General features: G+C 42.2%; 1 protein-coding gene across 6 annotated transcripts in view; it reads right to left on the minus strand.

Annotated features, from left to right (window-relative positions):
* Positions 1-23129, minus strand: part of LOC137353469 (trinucleotide repeat-containing gene 6B protein-like) — a 187473-nt gene that overhangs the window by 30508 nt on the left and 133836 nt on the right. For all 6 annotated transcript variants that reach the window (XM_068019787.1, XM_068019785.1, XM_068019786.1 and 3 more), the window contains 4 exons: positions 20159-20180; positions 14720-15058; positions 10896-13292; positions 2567-2748 (listed from right to left, as the gene is read on the minus strand). In XM_068019787.1, coding sequence (XP_067875888.1) covers positions 2567-2748; positions 10896-13292; positions 14720-15058; positions 20159-20180 — 2940 coding nt within the window. The remainder of the gene's footprint in view (positions 1-2566; positions 2749-10895; positions 13293-14719; positions 15059-20158; positions 20181-23129) is intronic.

Raw genomic sequence — 23129 nt, forward strand, 5'->3', positions numbered from 1 at the left:
AGCTGTCTTTACTATTTCAGATGCTGACAGACCTGCTATGTATTGCCAGCATTTACTAAATTTCTTTCAGATTTTTCTGTATTAACAGTCTTGCTCTCTATTTCAGGATCAACCCATTCAGCCTATTTAAACCTGTGTGAATCACAAACCCCTCCTCCCTATTCCCCAGGATGGCATAAATAAACCCTAAAAATCCACAAGTTGTATCTAATTTCATGGACTAGGTCAAAGGAAAATGATTTCATGATTTGTTAAAACATGTTTTTCTGTTTTTTTTTCTTGCAGAAATAAGAAAGTCATTACAACATCTGCAAATAGAAAACATACTTCCCTGAACTGACATTCTTAAATGTTACCATGGGTGATATCTGTCCATTTGTACCAGTGCTTCTCTGCTTATTTATCACATATCATTCTTTAGAACTGTTGTTGTACAGCCCCCAGTATGCAGTGTGTTCCCTGATGATTAGACAGTACACCACTTGTCACTAGAACTTAATGCCAAACAACAGGGAGGGGGTTCAACATGAAATGACTTCATCCAGACTGCCTCTAAGGAGCAGTGTTAAACTACAAATCAGAACAGCATGATTCAAAGACATCAAGAAAGGTAAAAGAATTAACATTGGGAGCTGGTGGCACTAGTAGAATATGAAAGCAGAGTAAAGTCCCCTCCTATTCTGTCCCAATAATGTATTTCAGCCACAATCTCAGAAAAGCTCCCACTACTGGAGTTTAGCAGAATGAGGGGATGATCTAATTGAAATGCATAAAAATTTTTAGAGGGCTTGAGAGGGTGAATGGTGAGAGGCTGTTTCCCCTGATTGGAGAGCCTGAACTAAAGGTCATAGTCTAAGGATAAGGGGTCAGCCATTTAAGACTGAGAAGAGGAGGAATTTCTTCACTCAGCATTGTAAAGCTTTGGTATTCTCTACCCCAGAGCTGCGGATGCTCAGTTGATGAGTATATTTAAGACTGAGATCAACAGACTTTTGGGCACTAAGGGAATAAAGGGATATAGGGATAGGACGGGAAAGTGGAGTTGATCTAGATCAGCCATGATCTTACTGAATGGCGGTTCAGGCATGAGGGGCTGTTTGGCGTGCTGCTGACCCTACTTATGTTCACTGCAACAGTGTGACATTCCTCATTCTCCACAACAGACATCCTTCTAATTGAGAAAGATGACCAATTTAGTGACAATTAATGTGAACAACATGCAGTCGTTGATACAACCCACTACTCTTGGCTAGAAACTCCAACACAAAAAAAAAATCCTACAGGAGCACTCTTACTGCCAGCAGAGAGGGAACTACTCAAATCATTAGTCTGGGCTGCATTCGTACAGCTCCAAGTCCCATGAGTAAAAGGACATGAGGGCAAGCCACTGCAATCCCTCAGTCCACTTACCAGCTTAAACTGGAATAAAATCTGGACAAGTTCTACAGTGATCCTAATTGTGCATGTTGTAGCAGTACTGCTGGCGTGAACCAGCCATGCTGTCTTAAAAAAATCCTGAGCCACTCTGACACACAGTGATCGAAAATGACAAGACTGTCTAAATGAGACCTTTTGTATTTGCAATTCTTTTCAAAACTCTCAGGTTTCATTACCATAAAAAGTTTGTACTGTTTGGATCACTGATAAATATCCAAAACGGTCAGGAAAGCCAGCTAAGGTTTGCACTGCTGCTTGTGGCCAGTAAAAAAGACTTGCATGACGATGCAACTCATGCATTTACAATTTTTATAAAACAATGGAACAAATTTAAACAAAATGCCAAACATGGTACAAGAATACAGCAGAAATAAATTATAACTAAAATTCTACAACAGAAAACATGACTCATTTCTTGTGTTCTATGGGAACCTCACCTTCTGAAAGAAAAGTGCCTATATTACTCAGCAGTTGCTTCCGTTACTTAAAGTCATACTTTTAACTTCAGACAACATTGTAACTGTGAGCTGTCTAGGAAATTGCACAAACTCATGTAATGCTTTTTTCAAAAAAAATCATTCAGAACTCCCCCTCCTCTCCCACCCAAAAAAAAGATTGTACTAGACAGATTTTGACTTGTAGATATAAAAGTGAAAAACTGGGAACACTGAAAATCTGAAATACAAACAGGGAATTCTGGAAGTGCACAGCAGGTCAGCACCCGAAGAAGAAAGTTAGATTATGATTTTAGGCATGACCCTGGGAGCTCTGATGAACAGTCCATACTTGAAATGCTAACCCATCTTTCTCTTGCAGATGCTAATCAACCTGGTATACCTCCAGAATCTTGTTACTTTTTCTCCTGCATGACTCTTTTGCTGGATGATAAATTCTTGCCATTGAAAATTAGGTTCTACTACACCAACATTATGGCTCATTTACCTACTTCAAGCTGCACCATACCCGAAATTTCTGAAATAGCAACGAACAAATTGGTGCATTAGAAAAAGACACACACACACAGGTCACCGCAGCCTCCGTCTAGACACAGGACTTGAAGCAGGCTCCCAGAAGAGAAAGAAAGCTAATTCACCATCTCCTTAACCTTCTAAGAATTTGCCATGCTTACCTTGTGAATTTTCTTCCCGCCTGAGGTCCAGTTAGATGAGTTGTAGGGTGAACTACTCTCCTGAGTTCCGGCACTGTTCCACAGGCCCATTGAACCATCATCTTCTTCCTCCCAGCTTGGGGGGCGGGTACTTGGCACAGCAGGTCGATCACCCCCCCACCCATCCTGCATAGATTTTGAACCTGAAAAGACATTTTCAGTATTTTATTCCCCCCAAAAAAGGTTTAAAATTTAAAACATTCACAAAATCCACTATGGAAGTACTGCACCCCTGGTCACTGAACTATCCAAGGTAGTGAATAACTGAGGCACAGAACAGGAAGGCCTTGGGGTCTGATCACTAGTCTGACCTGAGTCAGCTGGTGTCAAAAGCATGTGTGGAGGAGGAGGAGGGAAGGGGAAAAAGAAAACTTGTAATTTCCCCAAAGGTAATGATGAAATTTTAACAAAATCAGTCAATCAGCTAGGAAATACACAAAGGAAAGAGAGTCATAAAGGTTAAAAAATTGGTCCAAAAGCAAAATACTACAAAAATTGGAAATATGAAACAAAAATAGAAAATGCTGGAAAATACTCAGCAGGTCAGGGCGGCATCTGTGGACAGAAAAGCAGAGTTAACATTTCCGATCGCTGCCTGAAACGTTAACTCTGCTTTTCTCTCCTTAGATGCTGCCTGACCTATTAAAAAAATTGGTCATTAGCACCTAAATACTGGGCTCACGTTTAAAAGGCAGAACTCAAATATTAAAAATATTCTTCGTTCAGTACTTTGATTGATTTTCAAATAAATAGGAAGAGCAGGTTATCAGAGATTCCAGCCTCACCAGTGATGTAATTAGGTTACTCAATCAAATTGACACTACCAGTTGACAGGTTGGATCCAGAAACCCAGTTGAGAAATGATTAAGTTATAATTAGATAGGAAGATATTGTGTTGTTTCTGAAAGCACAATGAATCCGGAAACCTCCAACTTAGAAACAGAAATAGACAGTTAGCAAGCTGCGCTTGTAAAGTACGCCTGATTTATTCAGCAATCAAAACAACCTTCATTGTAATTGATAAAACCTGACTAGGTTTTACTTGATTTTAAAAACATGCTTCCTTTGACCATTTTACACAAATGGATGCTGCTCCACTAGTGGGGCTTCACACGTATGAAGTATACACGACTCAGCTCTAATCTTTCAATTACAAGGTCACAGTCAGATGATACAGATTTGCGTAGTTTGCATCCAATTTTCCACTTCATAACTCGTGCAATCTAACAAGAACGGCATGTCATCACTTTTTGATGCAAGATCTTGCCACCCAGTAACAACCCCCCCAAAAAAGGATTAAGTACTGCACAGAAGTATGAAATCTACCTTTCCCTGGTCTCCTAGGGATTCAGACACAGTTCCACATTTCCTGGCAGCCTTCTTGCAAATGGCTTGCTCAAGTGACCATCCTGAATTTCAGACTAGATGGTGAAGCACTGGCAGACTATTCAATTATACAGAATAACATAACCAAGCCCAATACTATCCCTTATCCAATGCTCTTTCAAATGAAAAGGGTCTCTGGTCCAGGGATGGCAGTCTGTTTGCAATAGGCAAGAACCCATTTAATAACAGCTAAAAGTTTGCAAATCATTAAGTCCAATGAAAAGAACCTTTTCGATTGCTGACAGGAGTTCCTTGGTATTTACGTTCCAGATGCTAAGACCAGAGATAAGACAGAAAGATAATCCTCAATATATGCTCCTGTTAACTCGCGAGATTTTTGGCATTTGTGAGATTGTTGCGCATTCTACCAGGATGCAGTACTTTCCTATGGCTCCCAACCCGCACACCCCACCCCCATGGCTTGCCCCATGCAAGAAAGAAAATGAGGAGAAAGGTCCTATTGCAATGGGACTGTGAATATGTTTTTTTTTTAAACTAACAAGCACTGACAGCCATGTCAGGGATGATGGGTAGCAAGTGTTACTGAAATCAGAGAGAAACGCATTAACATGTGCGCATCCACCTTGAAGCAATGCAAAGTGCTTAAGTGTCCTGCATTAATTGGCAGAAGTGTACAGATGTAGATTTAATTCCCTATTCTTGCTTCTCTCAGTATCTCCTATGAGCTAATACCTCGATAAAGGTCATCAGTATTTTTCATTTGAACAAAAATAAAATAAATAGAAAAAAGAAAGCAGAACAAGATTTTCCATTTTTCCCTCCCTGCTATTCTGCTGTTGCCATTTACATCTCCACCAGTCCCATCTTTTGTTTATCTGTCACATTAAAATTCCATTTTGCTTTGCACCATCATTCTTTTTGCCATTTAATCACTCCTGCCTTCCACCTGATTACAGACCTTCCCCGTTGGTATTTTCCTCCTTCCCCATCCCGCCCTGCTTGTTATTAGTGTAAAAGTTGTTCATCTCCAACATCTTCCAATTCTGATGAAAAGATCATTGACCTGAAACGGTAATGCTGTTTGTCTCTCCTGTAGATGCTGCCTGACCTGTTGAAAACATACGTTTTGAAAGTACTTCCATTTTTTGTTGAATTTTTTTTTTTGAGGACTTGTGTTTGAAAACTGAAAAGGATTCCACAGATGCTAGACTTTTTTTTTAAAAAAGTCATCAGAAGGTCTTTTGGACTTGGTTTGTAAACAACCCTTACTGGAAGTCACCTGCCTTCAGATAAGTACCCAGAGGTGACCTTTTGACCTGGGAAAGATGTTTACCGAGAAGTGACAGGTCAAAATTTATAAAGGTCAGGAGGCTTGACTCCTGAGATATTGTTTTTGGTTTCACTTTGGACAGTGTGTTGGTGCATGAACTGTTTTGAAGGCAGTTGGAGAAAACCAGCCAAGAGAGCAGTCACCATCAGCACCCTCTTCCATATATTTGAGAACTTCCTGAGAATCAAGTGTAAGAAACAGAAACTGATGCTGCATTTCTCCTGAAAAGCCTGCCAACCTGATCTTCAGAAAATAACTGTTCTAGAAAGATCCCAGTGACAGCCATCTATGCATATTTGGGATGCCAAATCAAAAAGGGACAACTGACAGCTTTCCATATCTTCCCTTTTTTCTTCAGGAATTAGCAAGTATTTGGCCAAAGTATTCTTTGGTTTTTTTTGTACAGAGATTGAAAGAGAAAATCTCTATTTTTCGATGTGTGTATGTATGAGGGGCTAAGGTAAAAGGGAACTTTCATATTTCAGTCTGTTAATGCTTTACTTCGTTACTGGTTACGTCTTGTTTTATATAAACTGATAATTTTGCTGTTTATTAAAGAAACCTGGTTGGTGTATTTAATTCTGGGATAAAAATAGAGTCTATGATTGACTGTATCGGTAACTGGGTTAAAACTTAAATATATGTTGTGACCTGTGGAGAAGTGGAACTACAGAAAACAGTACACTCCTCCCACCTCGGTCATGACAAATACTACAGAAAGCAGAGAGGAGTATAGAAAGTGAAGGGGTGAAATCAAAAAGGAAATTAGGAAAGCAAAGAGAGGGCATGAAAGAATATTGGCAAGCAAAATCAAGGTGAACCCAAAGACATAATGGATGGTAGGACCCTAGGAAGTACAGAGGGACCTTGGTGTACTTGTCCATAGATCACTGAAGGCAGCAGCAGAGGTAGATAAGGTGGTTAGGAATGCATATAGGATACTATACTTTATTAGCTGAGGTACAGAATATAAGAGCAGGGAGGTAATGATGGAGCTGTATAAAACACTAGTTAGGCCGCAGCTGGAGTACTGTGTACAGTTCTGAGCACCACACTATAGGAAGGATGTGATTGCACTGGAGAGGGTGCAGAGGAGATTCACCAGTATGTTGCCTGGGCCTGAGCATTTCAGCTATGAAGAGAGACTGGATAGGCTAGGGTTGTTTTCCTTAGAGCAGAGAAGGCTGACGGGGGGGACCTGATTGAGGGATACAAAATTATGAGGGGCATTGATAGGATAGAAAGGAAGAAACTTTTTCCCTTAACGGAGGTGTCAATAACCAGGGGGCATAGATTTAAGATAAGGGGCAGGAGGTTTACAGGGGATTTGAGGGAAAAAAATGTCACGCAGAGGGCAGTTGGAATCTGGAACACACTGCCTGAAGGGGTGGTAGAGGCAGGAACCCTCACAACATTTAAGAAGTATTTAGATGAGCACTTGAAATGCCACAAGGCTACAAGACTAAGTGCTGGAAAATGGGATTAGGATAGGTGCTTGATGGCCGGCACAGGCACGATGGGCCGAAGGGCCTGTTTCTATGCTGTAATACTCTATGACTATGTTTTATCAGTGCATTAAGAGAAAGAGGATAACTAAGGAAAGAGTAAGGCCCATAAAAAAACCAAAAAGGTAACCTATGTGTAGGGGCAGAAGATGTTGGTATGGTTCTTAATGAATACTTGGCATCTGTCTTCACAAAAGAGGGGGACGATGCAGATATAGTAGTTAAGGAAGAGGGGTGTGAAGTATTGGATGTGATAAGCATAGGGAGAGGGGAAGAATATAATAGGTATAGAATATAAGAGCAGGGAGGTTATTCTTGAACTGTACAAAATCATTAGTTAGGCCACAACTTGAGTACTGTGTGCAGTTCTGGTCAACTCATTACAGAAAGGATGTAATTGCACTAGAGGGGGTATAGAGGAGATCTACGATGATGTTGCCAGGACTGGAAAAATGCAGCCGTGAGGAAAGATTGGATAGGCTGGGGTTGTTCTCCTTGAAACAGCGGAGGCTGAGGGGAGATTTGATTGAAATGTAAAAAATTGTTAGGGACCTGGATAGACTGGATGTGAAGGGCCTATTTATCTTAGCAGAGGGGTCAGTGACTAGGGGACATAGATTTAAAATGATTGGTAGAAAGATTAGAGGGGACTGAAGGAAAAAAAATTTCACCCAGAGGGTGGAGGGGGTCTGGAAGGGTAGCAGAGGCAGAAACCCTCAACTCATTTAAAAGGTGTCTGGATATGCACCTCATGTGTTGTAACCTGGGCTACGGACCAAACGCAGGAAGGTGAGATTAGGCTGGGTGGTTCGTTTTTTTGCTGGCGAAGACACAATGGGCCAAGTGGCCTCTTTCTGTACTGTAAACTTTCTATGATTCTATTAGTATTTCTAATATTTTCTGTCTTTATTTCAGATTTCCAGCATCGGCTGTATTTTGCTTTTGATTGCCCAAGCCGCTTAGACCAGTAAAGTTCCAGGTCTGGTTGGTGCTGAATGATTTGATCTCAGCCAGTTATTAGTAAGAAAGCTGAATTGGTCTCAGTGCTGGGGGAAGAGAATAAAAACCTATAGATGTTGCCCAGGTTCTTGCTCTCAATCATGAGCTTGGTGAATCCTGCTGGTAAAATGTGTGGATATCAGGCAAGGGCAGGTGGTGTCCCTACTGTGATACACAATCACACAATCAATCTATCTATGTTCACAGACTATGAACAGCCACTTGTGAAAGCTACTGTATAGGGGCAAGTGCCTATGGAGCCACATTCCAGAAATCAGTGCCGTCAGCAGAGAAGGAGTACACGTGAGAGGAAGCAATGGAAAAAATATGTATGACAGTGGCCTAAATGCAACACTCAAATTTTCACTTGCTCTTTGTCTCACAACTATACTACAGAATGCTGATATTCAGGAAACCCAAGCTGAGTATCCCCATGGAATCGTGCTCCAATACAATGCACCAAAAAAGATTCAATAATGGTCACCTTTGTTAAAAGAAAAAAATTGCAGGCAAGCATAAGTTATATGAAAGATTGGATCTTTCCATTTAGCAAAGACAGCCAAATTCAAGGGTTTTTCATGTTTTGAAGTTCAAAGATATGAGCAATGCGGCAGGGAATATCAGGCGACTGCAACCAAGATAGAAAGCCATGTAATAATGTTTATTAAAAAATAATCTTCTGTAGACCAGTGGAAAGATATCAGAAATATTTTCTACAGTATTTTGTTAAAATTCCAAGCAAATCGTCAGGTGGCTCGGGTTTGACGCAAACTTCCAATTTTTTTTAAACTTCAGTTGTCATGAAAACATGCTCTTTTACTTAAGGTTCCAAAAGCAGAATCTTATCTGTTGGTTATTGTAAACTGATGTAAAACTGAAACCTCCGTATCGAGTCCAGAGACTCCTTTCCTAGCAAACGCATTTCAACCTGTAGGACACAAAGAAGCCTCTGTATGTGTGTGCACTGCAGCTCAGACTTCCTGCCATCAGTCTGCACTTACTGCCAACTTCTCTTGCAGGGCAAAAACTTTTAAGGGGACAGCAGATGGGAGTGCCAGAAAAAAGTGCATTACTCAGATAGGGGCAATGGTTTACATATGCAGTTTCTCAGATCAGAGCAAGGACACAAATGCAAAATTAACATAACTTGACTGTCAAGAGATTAGGACAGTTGCCCCCTCATTCAGAGATATGTGCATTAGCTGTCAAGGAAGCTGTTAAATCAGTCACAATGACCTCTTTATAAAAAGCTGGAAAATTATCTATTTTAGATGGCAATTGAAGTGGATAAAGACAGAAACAATACATTAAATGGTCCAAGAGTTGAGGAATGATCATCTGGGGAATGTAACTGGTCAGAGATGACAGTGTGGGCTTGTAAAATGAATTGATATTCTCAAACTATTCTCGATTATCCATAGGGATACTTTCAAAGAATTTTATGTGGTTGGGTTCCTCCATCAGTTGGGTGGTTATAGGTTCCAAATTAGGGGCAAGTTCTGAAACATTAACTCTTGTTTCTCTCTCCAAAGGTAATGTGTGACCAGCTGAGAATTTTTTATAATTTTCTGTTTTTATTACTGCTGCATTGTTTCTATGTTTGCAATAACTGCCGCTTAAACACAACACAAACAGTTAAATTAAAAGCAAAATACTGCGGATGCTGGAAATCTGAAATAAAAACGAGAAATGCTGGAACCACTCAGCAGGTCTGGCAGCATCTGTGAAAAGAGAAGCAGAGTTAACGTTTCGGGTCAGTGACCCTTCTTCGGAACTGACAAATATTAGAAAAGTCACAGGTTATAAGCAAGTGAGGTGGGGGTGGGGCAAGAGATAACAAAGGAGGTCTAGATTGGACCAGGCCACATAGCTGACCAAAAGGTCACGGAGCAAAGGCAAACAATATGTTAACAGTGTGTTGAAAGACAAAGCATTAGTACAGATTAGGCGTTAATACACTGAATATTGAACAGCAGCAAGTGCAAACCTGAAAAAAAAAGTGGGTAAGCAAACTGAACAAACTAAGATGAAATGAAATAAAATGAAATGAAACAAACAGTTAAATGTTCTTTTCTCCTGAAGGTTCTGACATATTTTGGAGTGCCTGGCCAAAATGGACATCCTTTATACATGATCCTAAACAGCGACCTTTCTGACACACAATACTACACAAGGCATTTCCGAGTGGAAAGTCATGGATCACGATGACAAGTTTTCCCTTCCGTGTCCCATAGAGCATTGAGTCCAACTGCACCGCAGCAGCTGTTACACTGGGAAAGCAGACTAAGAACAGGCCAGGGTTTGAACTTGGGATCCTTCTGGTCCATATGGTTCAGTTTCATTGACTACTTCAGCAATCGTGGAGCTCTTGAGATACACAGTTCATTGCGCCAGCGATCTTAAAACACTGAAGCCCAAACAGATAATGATGGTTTTGATTGGAAACTAAGTTTAGCATCTCAGTATCTTACTGCTCCTCAGTTACAAGAAAATGTTTAGATAGTCAACTCTTACGTTACAGAAAAATATGCTCATATTTATCGGACGGGTTTATTTTTGTTCCTCGCTCTCGACTGGAATGTGAACTGACAGCTAGCTCTCTGGTACATTGTTCAGGTGATCACTCGATTTGTGAGTCGAGATAGCAAATACTGGCAGACTATTCATCCACAATGGGCATAGCAGGCCATCCCAGGCCTATACTCTCCTCATGTCTGCATACATGCACTTTTCAGAAAAGGTAACTGGATAAGGATCAGATGTGGGAACGCTGAATAAGCTACCACTCCCTGGTCAAAATAACACATCCTAAATGCCAACCTGGCTGGAATCAGTCAATTCTGCGCACACTGGAAATTAAATGTGGAATTTGCTGGACTGTATAACTTAATGCTACACTCAACAGCATATTTATCCACTGGAATATCAGGGAAGCTGGAAGTTAAACTTTGTCAGAATAATACAAGATTCAATAAAGATCAGAAGATGCCTCTCTCTTTCCATAAATTGAAGGTCCATTGATCTTACAGCACAAATTAAAACTTTTGTTTATATAAGTATGCATACTTACATTAATAAAACAGAACACACAAATGACTGGGCAGCTTACCAGAACTTGATGTGGAACCTCGTCCTGTAACTGCATTGGATGTATTCTGCTCCCGTGGCAATGGCCCACTTCCAGAGCTCTCGCTTTGTGAGTTCTTGTCCCACAGATTCACATTCTTGTAGTTGTAGCTGTTGGGATCTCCCCAAGCCGAGGTGCCATCATCTATCTCCATCTTTCGGGAGATGGACTGCGGTGAAGGCTCTTCCCATCCAGTAGGTTCTTCCTCCTTTGGCACAACTGTGATGGGTGCAGATGGCACAGGTGCTGAGCCCCAGCCAGGTCCTGATTGCCGGCTACCAGCAGATGCAGTACCCCAAGAACTGGACATATCTTGTTGCTTGTTCCAATTTGCTGTTTTTGATGGCTCACCCCATCCCTGGTGTCTTATGGAGTCCTCCCACCCACTTCTCTGATTTGAATTAGAATTACTGCCACTTCCCCAAGATCCTACATCACCACGGCCACTCTCACCCCACCTTGAGTTTGAACTATCCCAGCCACCTGCTTTTGGTTGTTCAGCTGCTTGTCCACTTCCATCGCCCCAACCATTATTGGCAGACCAACCTTGAGTTGGTTGCTGTCTTGCACCCCAGCCAGGTTCCTTGATTCTAGGCCCATCATTCCATGATGGTGCCTTCTCTTCTGGTGTTCCACCTCCCCAACTCTGACTGTTCTTTGGATCCACCCATCCACTTGGACTCTTAGAATCCTTCCACTCCATGTTTGAAGACTGAGGAGCATCTCCCCACCCAGAGGTGCAGTGACTGCTTTGACTGGGCCCTTCGCCCCAGCCCCCTGAGTTAGTGCTCTGAGTGGTGGTGCTCTCCCACCCTTCTGTTCCTTTGTCAGTACGCCTCTCATTCCTGGGCGACTCCTGAACATCCCATACTGTGTTCTGTTTTATCTGAGTTTGGCCCCATCCAGTGTTTGACAACACTCTAGGGTCCAGATCAGCCCTGCTTATTACAGATTGCAATACCTCCTCTTGGTCAAGAGGATCAGTCTTGTTTAAGCGCCGTCCTCCTGGGTGGTTTTCAGAGGCTCCCCTTTTGTTGTTGCTTCGACTACCAGAGTCACTCCCAGTGGAACTAGAGGCTTTTACCCAGTTGGAATTTTGGGAGTTCTCTCCTTGGTTTTCAGGGAGGGGATTTACCCTGTGATTGTCCCATCCGCCTGTGCCACAATTCTGTTCATTAGGAGGGCCACCCCATTCCCCTTCTGAGCGATTATCAGTCCCTGGCTGTTGACCCCACAAGCCCTGAGCACCACCAGATGCTGTTCTGTTCCCTTTCCCCCAGTTTTTTGCTTTGTTGGGGTCTTGTGCCTCAGAGTCCCACGATCTGCCATTACTGTCCCATGATTCAGTTCTTGATCTATTTACCAGTAACTGTTTCATACCAGAGCCAGTTTTTGCTGCATCATCACCATTCCGTCCATTATTGCCATCAGCTCCTGTACCATTTTGTCCAGAAATTGCATCAGTTCCAGAAGACCCCCAAACTGTATTCCAAGTTCCCCCAGTTCCCCGACCCTCCATAGTTCCTCTAATACTGCCTTCGGATGAGGCTTCAGTGCTCACAGATTGATTCAATACCAAGGGGTTTCCTAAACCCATTCCTAAGGGCATGTTCCAGGTCCCATTCCCTGTCGTATCAGACATTCCCTTATTTTGCAAAGGGTTCCCGGTGCTCTGTGAGCTTGCATTCAAAGAGTTAGTGTCGCCATTATTTGGTCCATCAGTGTTAAGAGCTTGAGGCTGTTCTCCAACAGAAGCATTCCACGTAACACCCGCATTTTCCGTTTTTGACTGTTTTGCCCAGGCGCTTGCAGAAGTACCGTCCTGATCCCTAGGGCTTTGACCTACTGCACTAAGTTGTGCACTGGAGCTCGAAACATCCGTCTCCAAAGTCCCTTTTCCAGAAGTGCCCTCCTGGCCCAACACTGGCCAGGCTGATGGGTTGATATTTGGGTTCAAGGTCAACCCAAGGCCAGCTCCATCGGGGCTGCTCAAGTTTTTCCAATTGTTAAGTCCGTCTTTGCTCTCCGAAGAGATGGAAGATGCGTGACTGGGTTTAGGCACGAGGCCCATGTTCCAGGCCCCCAATTTACATTCATTCTTTCCGCTCCCAGCAGCGAACTGGTTTGCAGCTCCTTTGCAGCTCCTGGCAGTGCCACTTCCTGGTGGCAAGCTCTTCTCAGAGCCAAGGTTTGAGGCACCTTCGTTGTCTACGTGTTCCGAAGCCGACTCAGAGTCTCTGCCTGTGATGCAAGGCCAAGCCTCCATATCAGACCCGTCTACGATTAACTTATCCCAGCCGTGGTTGAGGTCAGTGCTGGATGATCCAGAACCCCAAGCAGAATTTGCATAATTTGAACCAGCACCCCCAGGGTTTGGGTCTACAAAAAGGAAGCAAAATATGAATACCCATCAGCTTGTGAGCAGTTAAAAAGTCAAAATCATTTATATTTGGGTAGGATTTTCAAAATCAATCTTTCTCAATGACACTCGAACATCTGATATTTCATCTTTTACAAAAGAGGAATGAAAATAAAATAATTCCTACAGATACAAAAAGACTTCAAAAAGCATCAAAGAATCCTCTTTTAGCCTTTCAAAAGAAAATTAGTACATTAAAAAAAAAGTGCAAGTTCTCCCAATGCGTGAAGTGGATAAAGACATTGTCTGGTGCTGCACTGAACTATACAGACCACATGACCCCAAGGTGGGTCTTTGTGCTGTGCACAGTTTGCTGCTCTCAGCCAGGGCAGCATTTGGGGCATGTTGGACGGAACTACACTTTTCAAGCTTCCCATTCTTAATTACGATTCAGTGGCCTTTGCTGGAGAATGCTCGTCATCTGAGCACAGGATCAGGCTTGCTTGTGATGACCTCTAGGTCAAATAGCCTAATGGTGCTCATAAAAAGCATCATTAAAAAAAGAACGGCCATTTGGATGAAGCACTGAAGGGCAGCGAGTTCCCATGGAGTTGTACCAGTGAGAACCAGAACCGCCCCACCTTTTGGGAGAGAAGCAAGTCTGCAACCATTGTCATTCCCTTATTTTGCAAAGGGTTCCCCATGCTCTGTGAGCTCTTTGCCTTTGTCCCATGACAGCTTGGTTATTTAATCTCTCCTGCCCTCTGCCCTATCACACTTTACCTTTTGTTCTCTTCCCTACCACCCCCCATCCCTTCACTTGTTTAAAACCTAATACTTTTCTTTCCTTTGCCAGTTCTGATGAAAGGTCACAGACCTGAAACGTTAACTCTAATTCTCTCTCCATAGATGCTGCCTGACTTGCTGAGTATTTCCAGCACTTTGTTTTTATTTCAGATTTCCAGCATCTGCAGTATTTTGCTTTTTATTATATGAGTAAACATGGCTTGGGATTTGGAAGTTTTCCTCCTGCAGAAAGATAGAGTCAGGTCTGCAGGAAGAGTTTTTCCTCAGACTTTATCCTCCATGCCAGTGATGAAGTTACTGATTTCCACATGCTGCTATATAAATCACAACTCCCATCAGGTGGGGAAACCGAGCTTGTAGACCAACCACATGCACAAGACTGTTCTTTTTTCTCCCACACTTCAGGAAAGTATCAGCAGTCTCCACATGGGTGTTAGCTGGCATTGAGCGAGGAGGCTTCATACAGGGTCTTACAACAGGACAGCAAATGCTTGCCCTGGTGCTATTGCAGTGGTCATTGTGCAAGTGGAGAACCAGTAAACGAACAACCTTGAAAAGAAATCTAAAACTCATCTACTCTACTTGTGGATTCTTTGGTTTTAAATTTCCCCATAAAACCACTGAAGGGAAGTCTACTTACCCACTGGTGTACTGCCGTGCTGCAGCGGACAGTTGGGTTGCGTCAATGGTTGTGCAGTGCCAGGGTTTGATCCCGGCAACCCAGGAGGCCCCGCCCCACCTCCAAGAAGCCCACAAGAAGGCGGAGGGGGCTGACCACGTTTTAGTAACACTTTGTGCTCGTGCTGGCGAAATCGAGGAGGCACCTCACGGGGCAGATAGCGGGCGGCGTTCTGTGGCTGGCCGTTGGTGGCCACCGCCCTTTTGGCATTGTTACCACCGTTGCCGGCTGGTGTTGGAACGCTGCCAACTGGGGTGGCAGTTGGAGGCTGGCTTAGGCTTGGCTTCGTCGCTTCGGGCACTAGGAAATAATATTCAGAACAATTAGTGATTAGAAAAAAAGCTCAAGATACATATAAATATAAAAAGAACATTTATTTAATTTCTACAGTGTTAGGGGAAAAGGAGAAAAAACCTTTCAAGTTTTTATGTTTCCTCATACCTGATAAAACCATCACCCAGCTGGTTTATCTAATTGAAGTTTTCAACATTATGACGGCAATTGACAAAAGTGCGTCTAGCACCAGTGCAGCCAAAGGTCAATACTGGGTCCCACTGGCATTGAAGAAAACCATTTGAGATGTCATAAAAATAGAAAATGCTGGAAATATTCAGCAGAAAACAAAAGATGGGTCTAAAGGCAGTGTAAACCCAACTTTTATCCATTTACCTGGTCCATTACCATCTCCTTTTGCCATTTAATTTCACCTGCCTTCCACCAAAGAGACCTTCCTTCTTGTTCTTCCTCCCAACCTCCCCTCCACCTCTATACTTGCTTAATACCTGTTACATCTCTAATTTTTCCCAGTACTGATGAAAGGTCATCAAACTGAAACAGTAAAATAAAGGGAAAATACTGCAGATGCTGGAAATCTGAAACACAAACAAGAAATGCTGGAAATATTCAGCAGGTCTGGCAGCATCTGTGGAGAGAGAAGCAGAGTTAACATTTCAGGTCAGTGACCTTTCATCAGAACTGGCAGATATTAGAAATGTAAAAGGTTTTAAGCAAGTAAAGTGGGGGTAGGGCAAGAGATAACAAAAGAGGTGTTGACAGAACAAGGTCACAGAGAATAACTGACCAAAAGGTCATGGAGCAAAGGCAAATGGTATGTTAATGGTGTGCTGAAAGACAAAGAATTAGTACAGAGAGGGTGTTAATGGACAGAAAACGGAGCAGCTGAACTGACACATTAACTGTTTCTCTGCCCACAGATGCTGCCTGACCTGCTGAGTATATCCAGCATCCACAGTATTTTGCTTTCATCTTAAGTGTCAATTTGGCTTTGTCGGTAACCCTCTTGCTTCAGAAGATTATGGGTTCAAATCCCACTTTAGGACTTGAACACATAATCTAGACTAACACTTCAATACATTACTGAGGGAGTGCTGCACTGTCAGAAGCACTGCCTTTCAGATGTGAAGTTAAACCAAGATCCTGTCGATCTATTAAGGTGGATGTGAAAGATCTCATGGCACTATTGAAAAAGCAGGGAGTTTCTCAAGCTTCTTGGCTAACATTACAACAATGATTTACATTTCAAAGGAACATCATTGGCTGTAAAGCTTTTTGGAGCAATCTGTGGTCTTTAAAGGCTTTTGAGGCTCTGTTGTCTGCAAATTGGCTGCTATCTCTGCAATAGTCACTATACTTCAAGAGTAATTCGCTGGCTCTGAAGTGCTCTGGGACATACTAAACCGCCAAGCCAGTCTCCACTAACTTTGTAGGATCACCATCTAAAGACAGGTGCAATGCTTGAAGCAGTGTAGTCAGGTTAAATGGAACTTTATCAAGCAACTGTTGGTCTAACTAAGACACTACATTTTAGGGCAGATAAACCAGTGAAACACATCTGCAAGATTGCCAGGCCTGCTGAGGATTTCCAACATTTTCTGTTTTAATTTCAGATTTCCAGCTTCTGTAGTACTTTGCTCTTGCTAGGTTGCTTTAATGGTTTTACGCAGTAAGCACCTGATGTGGAGAGCATGTTTTAATACAAAACTAACTCATTTAGAAAAAGGGTTGTGTACTATTTACAACATTTATTTATTTCTTTAAAACATTAAGAAGGAAACTATTCCTGTGCTTTCATTCTGCTAAATGCTGCCTAACCAGTTGTTAAAGTGAGCTATTTGTGCTAACAATTTATGGGTTAGCAGTCAAGGTGGTGAAAAACAGTATCACCAATCTGGGTCTAAAAGTGCAAGCCTTGTTATCATCAACACTCATTTAAAAAGGGCAAACCACTTCATGACTGACTGATTTTTTTTCTGGGATATCAGAATATGGGGTTAAATCTGGAATGCTGATATCACCAGAGCACTAACTCAGAGAAGTTACTGTGCCTGACAGCACAAAGGAGCTGAATGGCCAAAAAACAGAAAATGCTGGAAACACCTCAAAGTTGCTGGAAATACACAGGTCAGTCAGCACCTCAAAGAGAAAGAACCTCTCTTCTATTCTGTCACCGACTGACTCAATTTCCAGTCATTTTTGTTTCTATCTCAAAATTTCCAGCAATTGCAGTTTTCTTTTTAATCTCTAAGCTTCCTCGACCTTCTCCCTCATTACCAGTGGTAGTTGCGCAATCTGCTTCTAAGCCTTTAATTAATACCACTCTAAACCAACCTCAGGAGTTTTGCAAGAGCATCACAAAAACTTCTCTTTGTCCAATGCCCCAACCGCTCCTTTACTGCAGAAGCTCCATGTTTCCCTGAGGATATCCACATTTAGTCACCCAAAACCAGATGGAGGTAGGGTAGCATGAAATGTGTTTGGGAAGAAAGGAGAAAAGTGCTAGCATGAAATTGGCAGAGAGTGTAGAAGAAAGATGGGGAGGGGGAGGAAATGTCCCAGCTTGAACTAGAGAACTGAAGGGGCAATGGGAAAAGATCAAAAAGATGGGAAAATGGCACAAAACCCGCGTTACCCCAAGCAGATTCCTAGTTAGTAGGAATAGCAGTACACAGCTGCTTATATAAAGTATCTAGGCTTCATGATAGGTAACTTAGAGACGTGCAAGGAGAAAAGGTTTAGAGAATCCTAACAGGTACACTTCTGCATAGTAGTTGGAATCACGATCAAGAACAGAAGTGCACCACAGGTCTGCAAGCTCCCGAGAGAGAAAACGCAGAGGTCAAGGTGATACAGAATTCCATAGAATGAATGCCAGCAAAAGGTCCCAGCTGCAAGATTCATCAGCCCTGTTGGTCTTTTATGCACTGACAGTTCTATTATCCATTTCTGGTTTTATTTCAGATTTCCAGTATTCGCAGATTTTCATTTACATTTAGGCTATATATTACATTTACTTATATGAGATAGGTCACTGCGGTATTGAGGGCTGCAAACAATTCTCACTGCAAACCACTGCAGTCAAGCCTACTTATTAAGGGCCAGGTAGTTTATCATCTTGAGATCCAAGCTGCTCTCTGTTGACTATGACAAATTTTCAGCTAAGACCAAGGAAACGGCTTGCAATGACAGGGTTTGCTATAATGAGGGCAGACTGCACTTGGAACTGTCTCAAACTGTTAATGTAACACTGCGCTGCTGTGCTTGGTTCACTGATACAGGATGCTGGTCCACTGAGAACAGGCGTTCAACATGATGGCTAGTATTTCAAACAAAGATCTTTTATTGAAACCTTATGGATGCTATAAAGTCTGCCTTAGATTTCTTGGGCACCTGACAATTGCATGTTTTTTTTAAAATATCGCATTCAAAATATATATCTTTCTAACACCCTCTGTTATGACCTGGAAACACTGCAGGTCACAGCTTTGCTTGAAGACAAGGGAGCAGATATTTCTGGGTTATATATGAAAAGAATGAGAAAAGGCCCTCAGACCCTACCCAATTAACAATGCCACATCGCACACCATTCATAGACCTCTTAACCACTATCACACAGGAGGGGCAAAAAAAAGGGAAGAAAAACTGTAGCCAATTCAGGAAGAAATCTAGGAAATATCTCTCCAACATCCCAAGGCAGGCATGCAAGCAAGCTCCAGCAATGCCATTAGCTCATTTGGACTCTCAGACACAAGATGACCACCACCAAAGGTGGATGAAATCATTGGGATTAATGGCCAGCATTGTTTCTTTTCTTACGAGAAAAGAGGTCCCTGCTCCTCATCAGTGTCCAACATTCTTTGCACGAACGTGCACATTTAAAAGGTCAGGATACAGGGTGCCCATATCCAAGTCAATCAGACCGATACGGTTCATGTAGGTCACACATGAAGAATGGCACATGGGTGACATACTGAAACTGACTGCGTCCCAGGATTGCCTTCGAGAGACTTTTGGCTAAAAAAAAAAATCATCCTCTTTTGAAAAGAACCTCACAATGTCTTTCATCAGCAGACCACTCCTGCCAAATATTATTCACCACTTGAAACCCTGAAGCCTTCATTGAACCAAAGCCAAAAAAGACTTAGCAAAGGTGCAGGATTCACAGTTAGGCAGTCAACCATTTCCCTACTGGTTTCAGACATAAAAGGTGCTGCGATGGCTCCCTCTGATGGCAATGCGACATGCCAAAAATTTGGCAACAATCCCTTGTTGGAAGAGAATTTCCCTCAATCCAGTCCCGAGTGCACATTTTTAAAAAAACTTCATAATGGAACTGCAGAATGCCTACAATGCAGCAATCCAAGTTGATTGGTTCAGACAACAAAAACAACACAACAGTGCAGCTTCTGAGGTTTAGTCAAACCATTCCTCTAATCCCTGAATTTAGATTTATACAGTCTTGCAATCTTTCTGTCACTCTATGTGAGCTGCCCAGTAAACAGTATAGAAACCAGAATATAGGGCGGCGCAGTGGTTAGCACCACAGCCTCACAGCTCCAGCGACCCGGGTTCAGTTCTGGGTACTGCCTGTGCGGAGTTTGCAAGTTCTCCCTGTGACCACGTGGGATTTCTCCGGGTGCTCCGGTTTCCTCCCACAGCCAAAGACTTGCAGGTTGATAGGTAAATTGGCCATTGTAAATTGCCCCTAGTGTAGGCAGGTGGTAGGAGAATGGTGAGGATGTGGTAGGGAATATGGGGTTAATGTAGGATTAGTATAAATGGGTGGTTGTTGATCAGCACAGACTCGGTGGGCCGAAGGACCTGTTTCAGTGCTGTATCTCTAAATAAAAAATAAATAAAAATATAGAGGGGAGTCCCAACAAAATGTTAAGAGCTTTAAACATTACAGTTACTCCTATGTACTTTTAAGCACATCAGTTTAATTAGGTACCCAATTTGATTTCATCACTTACTGCAATGTGTTGGGTTTATATTTGTGGATATACGTGTTTTGTGTCTGTGTTTACATATGTATCTATATCCACATAGATGTAAATAAATAAATTGTTCAAACTTTGTGCCCAGGATAAAAAGGTCTCTTACCTTTGGTTTTTTGTTCTGTAACCTGAAACAGAAAAACAAAGTGCTGTGTCAGTTCCAAGTAATGAATCCACATCAGCAACATAATCCTGCTCAAATTTGCCTCAAAATCATCAATTTCTCATGGGCTGCCCAATATCGCTTTTACCATCGAGGTTGGGGGTGATGGGAGAGCTGCACATCATCGCAGGGCTCTGCCACCACCGATGACCCTCTCAAATGTCAACACAATCCAGAGTTAAGCCAGCCTTGAAGACTCATCAACTCGTGGGAGTTGGATGTGCCAGCCCCTGTGCTCAGTTGTTGAAGACGTGGAGCTGGTTCCATCCATTCTGCGTGTATTGAAAATAGCACTGAAGCCTTTAACGGGTCTAAGGGGAATGGTGCCACACAGTAGATATAAAATCAGAAAGTGGCATATGGTGGCTGTCACAATGCCACCCTCCCGAGAGCAGTTACCAGAGATAAAACAGGCTATAAATTCCTGGGTAATGACAATCCAGTTTCCATTGCAGAATCAGAGTTCCCTGTTCGCCGCGTAATTGCCAAATCACTAATTTAAGACAGCTGTTGTAGAACAGAACATTACTCAATGGAGAGTTCAACAGAGAGGTTGAAGGGCTGGTGACCAAACATACACAATTATATATTTCAGACACTTGCAGGGTCAGCTCCAATGTTGTCACTGGGCTTGTTTAGTGCATTGGTAGAGTGAGCTTAAATGCACATTACTGTTGCAGAATCCTGATTTTTTGGCAAAACCCAGAATGTTCTGAGAAGAGTGGATGGAGAGAGATAGAGAGGCAGAAGGCAAGTGTTACTGCAGATCTTGATTTGTATCATTGCTTCTGGTTACTGTGAAAGCCATTCTGTTCTATATATAGAACTGTGTTTGGAGTTCAGCCTAGAAGAAATGAAGACACTTTTTTTTTAAGAACATTACAGCGCAGTACAGGCCCTTCGGCCCTCGATGTTGCGCCGACCTATGAAACCATCTGACCTACACTATTCCATTTTCATCCATATGTCTATCCAATGACCACTTAAATGCCCTTAAAGTTGGCGAGTCTACTACTGTTGCAGACAGGGCGTTCCACACCCCTACTACTCTCTGCGTAAAGAAACTACCTCTAACATCTGTCCTATATCTATCACCCCTCAACTTAAAGCTATGTCCCCTCGTATCTGGACCTTTCATTTAACTTCCACAGGGCTGGGAGGAAACGGAATGTCACCTTTCCATTGCCCAGCCCTGAACAATCATTGTGAATTTGATGTTAAAATATCCTGGTTAAATGCACATTGGCTTGACATACTTCACATTGGCACCGTGCAAAAGCTATCGCTGGGCCATTCACTTGCCTGAGTGCACAGATTCTCTATTTATCGGGCCAATAAACACCCATACTATCGCGCCCAGTTTTCCAACTAGCTATCTCACACCTGTGTCTCTTTTAGTAAATTTTAATCGTTCAGAATGTTTTTATACAAGTAGATCTCGGCAATTTGTCTTAACCATACTCAGTTGCAGCAGCTAAATACCTATAAAGAGCATTAACATCTGTTGTCAAGTTCAAGCACTGAACTGGCACCCGAACAAAAACAAATTCTACTCAATAAAAAATAAATTGTTCTGAAAAACCATTAAAGATGAGGTGATGGAATGAACCTAAAATGAAAGATGATAAAGTATACAGTAATTGACAGGTGAGAGAGCACAAATTTAAGCTAATCATTGAAAGAATTACAGGAATTTACAATGTGGAACCCTTTACTACAAAGAGTTGAAGCAAGTTCCTTACCATCTTTTAAGAAAGGAAGTTAGTTAATTGAAAAAGAATGTTCAAGGGTATGGGGAGCAGCAGGTGTAGGATTAGACCGGGGAAGCTCACAGAAAAATGCACAGGTATAGACTTGATGAGTTGAATGTCCTATTAGCCTAGGAATCAGGGACTGTCCAGCCAAGTGAGGGATGAACCTTCATCAAAGTGACATTATTGACCAACACCTAAATTTCCTAAAATAGTACACGAGGCTGGTTTGTAATGTTTTGGAGCAAACAGCCAACATGGATTCAGTTTCAACATTAGGGAAGAGTGCTGGTGCATGAGAACAGCCTGGCGCAATAGCATGCTGAAGCTCCAAGAAGCTGCACTATAACAGCAATACTGCTCAACAGCAAAGACCCACACAGCAAAATGTTCAGCTGCATGGTCATTTGAATGGAGTGGGGGTGGGATGAAACCCATAGCATTTCCCTTAAACTGTTCAGAAACAGGAAGCAGACATTGTGATATCAAGATCAAGGCCGCTACAACTGAGCAATGAGCTTCCCTAAACAGCAGTAAAAAACCTAGAAACCCATGTAATAAAATTAACGTTTTCTTTGTTTCACAGTAAAACAGTGGCCCTGGTGGTGTTATATGCAGCGAATGCATGCATGTGTTCAACTTATTTCATGCTTTTTTTTTGCAGAATAGAAGGCTCACTGATAGTACATAAGCTCAAACAGCAGCATAAATTGTAGCACAAACAAGAAATGCAGGTCTGGCAGCATCTGTGGAGAGAGAAGCAGAGTTAACATTTCAGGTCAGTGACCCTTCATCAGAACTGGCAGATATTAGAAATGTAAAAGGTTTTAAGCAAGTAAAGCAGGGGTGGGGCAAGAGATTACAAAAGAGGTGTCGATAATACAAGGTCACAGAGAATAACTGACCAGAAGGTCATGGAGCAAAGGCAAACGATATGTTAATGGTATGCAGAAAGACAAAGCATTAGTACAGAGAGGGTGTTAATGGACAGAAAACTGAACAGCCTGGCCCCAAGCACAAACATGAAAAAAAGTGGGTAGGCACAGTAGAAGTAAACTAAACAGACTAAAATAAAATAAACACACACAAAAAAGAATAACTGAAAATAAAAAGTGGGGGCCTGTCAGGCTCTGAAATTATTGAACTCAATGTTCAGTCCGGCA

The sequence above is a fragment of the Heterodontus francisci genome, chromosome 41 (genome assembly GCF_036365525.1).
Source record: "Heterodontus francisci isolate sHetFra1 chromosome 41, sHetFra1.hap1, whole genome shotgun sequence".
Taxonomy (NCBI): Eukaryota; Metazoa; Chordata; class Chondrichthyes; order Heterodontiformes; family Heterodontidae; genus Heterodontus; species Heterodontus francisci.